At 36.8% G+C, this 4,889-nt stretch overlaps 1 protein-coding gene across 1 annotated transcript; it reads right to left on the bottom strand.

The window, feature by feature from the left end:
• Nucleotides 1-966: 966 nt before the first annotated feature.
• LOC138211386 (T-cell surface antigen CD2-like) lies at nucleotides 967-4,424 on the bottom strand. The gene is made up of 5 exons (XM_069171217.1): nucleotides 4,292-4,424; nucleotides 2,857-3,177; nucleotides 2,417-2,674; nucleotides 2,228-2,329; nucleotides 967-1,945 (listed from the first exon to the last, which is right to left on the bottom strand). The coding sequence occupies exons 1-5, from the start codon at nucleotides 4,338-4,340 to the stop codon at nucleotides 1,797-1,799; spliced, it is 879 nt and encodes a 292-aa protein (XP_069027318.1). The 5' UTR covers nucleotides 4,341-4,424; the 3' UTR covers nucleotides 967-1,796.
• Nucleotides 4,425-4,889: the final 465 nt, after the last annotated feature.

Genomic DNA, 4,889 nt, shown 5'->3' with positions numbered 1-4,889 from the left:
TTTCTCTCATGTCTTTCAGCCCAGTTAAATCTCTCATGTCGACCTCCTCTCTTTCTCTTTCCTCGTTAGATGATGTATCTACAGTACTGGCAACTATAGTGATTAAAAGCCATATGAAAGTATCGCTCCAGCAAATCATTTTGACTGATCATTATTTTACCACAAATATAACACATTGTAATCCAAGAGTCATACTGAATACAGAATTCTCTTTGAGCCACAGTAACAACTCCAAACCAGCAGAGGGATACCTCACACCAGTGTCAGTCCTCAGCAGTCATTAAAGGTAAAGTCCGTGATCAAAATGCCAGCCTGTTAAAGTAGCTTCCTTCAACAGACTGATGACACATCACACTGATGACTGATTGACAGGTTTTTGAATGCATACAACACAAGAAATCAACTAAATAAAGTTTTACATCATTTAATACTGTTTTATACGGCAACTTGATCATGTTTGTAATTATTGTCAGATGCGTGGTCCATGTAACTATTATTTACATGACTCAATCTTTTACACACTGTAAGCCGGTGAATATACAGTACCTGTCATTTATATTTGTATACAACACAGTTAAGGCTTTAAAAAATATCCTTTGCAAAATTTTAAATATATACTTGTAGTTACTGAATTCAGTTCCTATTCAAAAGTGAAAACCATGTTTCTTTAATTCTCTATCAGAAAATCATCCTTGTTTACAGCTTGGTCGACGAAGCATTTTTCAGAGGTTCCCATCTAAAAATGCTCTGATAACAGAACATTTAATCCTTCAATTCATCAGATATGGAGAAAGATTGCTTTCAGATAAACAGATCAGATGACCCTTTCAGATTGTACCACTTGTGTTAAAAGGTGGATCAAGTATAGCTTATCTTTAATGTTCAACACCCCCCCCCCCCCAAAATGGTATTTACTATTGCAATTCTTTTAATTTCACTGTAAGAATAAGGTATGAGGGCTGTAATCTCATATGTGGCTCTTTTATTCTTTATTTTCACTGTAAGAAAAACCTTGTTGTTACCTAAACTTCAGTTCTGTTTTCCAGTACTTTACACCATATTTTCAAAAATAAATATATATTTTTTTCTCCCTATCACTATTATCCCTGGATTTAAGTACTATTAGTACCCCATACCTATTTTATTGATACTTTATTCATGCAACAGTCACACTGTAAATTGCAGGCTGTAATATAACATGCTGCCGCAGATTTTTACACCAAAAGCTAACAGCATTATGTACACTTACACTGAAATGTGTCTTTGTTTGGACTTTAATTTAGTCTGGCAGCGATGAAACAAAGAACGTTTTCTACAATATAACATATTTACAAGTGTGTTTTCTGTTCCGTGATCACAGGTGGAGCTGTAGGCATCTGGATGTTTCATCACTGTCCAAAGATTGTCGTGCACTGAACATTTTATAAGAAGTCGTTCCTTCCATTTGAATTATTTCTTTGCAAAAGAAAATCTGATCCCAATTTCACCAAATCTACAACCAGTCTAGCGACAAATGAAAAGAGACAGATCGGTTTACTTGTGATCACTGTCGGGTCACAATAAGCTTCCTTTGGGGTTTCTACAGTGATATTAAAACAGAAAGCTCTCAGAGCGTTATATTTGAAATCATGGAGAGCTGCTAAGATGTAAACAGAATTTGTGAAGATTAAAACCAGGAGAGAAATTTCACTCTAAACTTAATTTTCCAACCACAAACAGACACAATGCAAATAACAGCAGGTGAAGAGCGACACTATCGGTGTAGGTTTAAGATGCAGGACTTCTCATTTCAACCATCAAAACCGAGTTCCCTGGCTGGTCTGTCGTTTGTGGGATAGCAGAGCCTTTAGCTTTTTTTTTTTCTTCCAAGCAAAAAATATATGAATCCCAATGAACAAGAGAAATAAGACGGCCACGAGCAAACCATGTACAAGCAAGGAGTGATCTGTTGAGAGACACAAAAAACACAAGTCAAGTTAGAACTGGATTTGATTAATGGAGGGTAAAAATAAAAGACACAACAAACAGATATTGAAGTCAGCAAACTCTACGTGTGTAATTAAGAAAACAGAGAAGCAAAGGAGAAAATGAAATCAATGAATCCACTGCAGCAGAGTAAGTTTTCACTTACAAAGGTACCGTGGACCATCACTGCCGGGAGTCACAGTTTCATTGAAGGATGTGATATTAAAGGAGGGTGTAAGTGAAACTATGTCAGTCTTCTTACCTGAAGTGACTGTTGTTGATTGAATACACAGGGTGTTATTGGCTGGAAACACCCACTGTGATATTTCTGTCCCATTGGAGATGCAATTAATGTAAATGAATCCTACGAGCAAACAAACACAATATACAACAGATGAACAGAGTAATTATAATCATCAGTGTCATAATGATCACATTATTACTCACTCACCACAGTTCATTATATCCTCTTCTTTGGAGACACTACTGACGTGATTCCAGACTTTACAAGCAACACGTCCTGAGACATGTTGTTTCAGAGTGATACTGTTTTCCTCTTTATTTTCAGAGTAGAGCTCAGCGTCTGTCAGTGCACGTCCACCCAGAGTCCAGCTGTACTGAGGACTGTCCCCTCCCTCAGAGGAGCAGGAAACCTTCATCTCTCCCTGGGACAGACACTCAGAGTCCATCAGGACAGAGGACACAGGAGCTGAAAGACACACAGAGGACTTTTGATATTGCAGCAGTATCTTGATGCTTTTTTACAGTTTCTAAAGGCTCAAAATACAGATACATGTAGAGTATGTGATACATAATGTAGATTATCAATACAATCTGAGATTTATATCTATCCATTTGACTAAATTTCTCCGTATGAAAAAAGTAATTTACCTTGAATAGACAAATGTAGAGTCTGCTTCGATGTCAGCGTTCCGTTTGAATCAAAGATTAAAAGTGTATATTCACTACTGTCTGTCCTGCTGAGTTTATTGATCCTAAATGTCCCATTACTGGGAGTAAAGACAGATCTGTCTTTTAGAGAATTAGTTATAATTTCATTTTGTCTCCCACGGAGTATTATTGTGGATTCATTCCTCCATTCGTATCTAAGTATTTGAGAGGCTTCGTCCATCAGCTGGAGGACCACAGTTCCTCCCAAAGGTCCATAACATTGAGCTCCATCCTGTCTGCCATCACAGTGAGTTTCCACTCCTGTAAAATAATAATAAAAAAAAAGCTTCAACACAAAAGTATAAATATCACTTTTGATCTTAAAAGCTTTGTGGGAATATTTAAATCACATGCAAATATTGACCTAAAGCAGAATTAGAGGGTTTGCTGCAACTGTGTCTCTTTCAGACGTCACTATACAAACAAGCTGAGCGTTTCACAGGTCTGGGACGGGAAAAAAGTTAGATTCAGCTGCAGTTAATTTCCTGTTTCACAAAGGACATTTTACAGTGTAAAAACCACAGGTGCACAAGATAAAATTAATGATGACTGAATTATATTTAGGTGCTTCTGCTGCGGGGTTCAGCTGTTGAGCACGCTTTCTCTCAGTCCCAGTATCATGGCATGACACAAACAGGACCACTGTCAACATTATTAGTAACACCTGTGCTTTTCAACAAAAAGTCAAAATGTCTGTCATGGAAAAAGGTGAATTTTTTTGAATTCAGTTAACTCTCCCAGTTGTTATAAAAGCACACATACAGAACCTCATTTGTAGCAGAGAACCCCAAAAAGTTTTAAATTAGTCAAAAGACCTGCAGAATATTTCCATTTTAAGGAGTAAACATCATTTTACTGTGATGACATTTCACTATAAATTAAAAGTCTGAACTGTAAACATTGAAGAATTTGCAACCTAAAATATTATTACTATTGATAATACTATGATTTTTTTTAAATCTATTGTTAAACACTTATTATCTTTGAATTTGCATTAAGTGTATATTCATGTGAATTTGATTCAAAGACACTTTACAAAAGTTATAATGATCAAAGAAAACAACACTTAAAGTGTACAACACACAACATTAATCATACATTAAAATCAGCACTAAAATGGTATGTTTTCAGTCAGGTTTTAAACATGGACAGATTGGTGCAGTCTCAGATGTGTTTGGGGAGAAAGTTCCCAAAGCTGGATTTACCCAAAAGAAGGAAACAGAACCCATTGCTGTTTTTTCAGTATTTGAGATGCTTCACACAACACCAAGACTAACGTCAAGATTTTATTTATTGATTCTACTTGATCCCACTGAGGCAAAACATGTTATTGATATACAAAAAGTGTATTAATAATAAAGTGCCAAATGCTCACCATGAGAGACTCTCAGTAGCATCACAAATAGTCCAACCACAGTTTTCATGTCTCCTCACTGTTCAACCTCTTCCCCCCAGTCAGCAGCTTACAATTTTTAAATTCTCCTGAATCTAAACCTGCGTATCGCACTCTGAGCAGCTTGCGATGTGTCCTGTTAGCGATCAGCCCCAAAGGAAAATGTAAAGGCTTTAAACAAGCAGAGCATTGCTATTTTTTGATCTTTTCACACGTTGAGAGGAGACAAGGGAGTGATAGATTTCCTTCCCTTTTTTCAGTCTACAACAATTGGGCTTTGGTGTGTGATGGACTGAGTGGAAGAGAGGGAAGCATTTCTCTTTCGCACTAAAAGAGGATTTGAAATTGACAGCTGACACGTCGATGTTCCAATATTAACAAAGTGAACAACGCTTACAAAATATGTTCAACTGATACCTCATCTGTGACAAACCAAGCAGAAGATACATCACTGTATTTCTTCATCTCTAAACATCTGCTCGTGGAAAGGCCCAATTAATGAAGTAGCGAATTAAGCTGTTTTAAGCACACACACACACACACACACACACACACACACACACACACACACACACACACA

The sequence above is a fragment of the Embiotoca jacksoni genome, unplaced genomic scaffold, assembly GCF_022577435.1.
Source record: "Embiotoca jacksoni isolate LCO1_2020_lvr unplaced genomic scaffold, fEmbJac1.0.p SCAF_5, whole genome shotgun sequence".
Taxonomy (NCBI): domain Eukaryota; kingdom Metazoa; phylum Chordata; class Actinopteri; family Embiotocidae; genus Embiotoca; species Embiotoca jacksoni.
The sequence above is the reverse complement of the archived record's forward strand: the minus strand, read 5'-3'. Positions and strand labels throughout refer to the sequence as shown.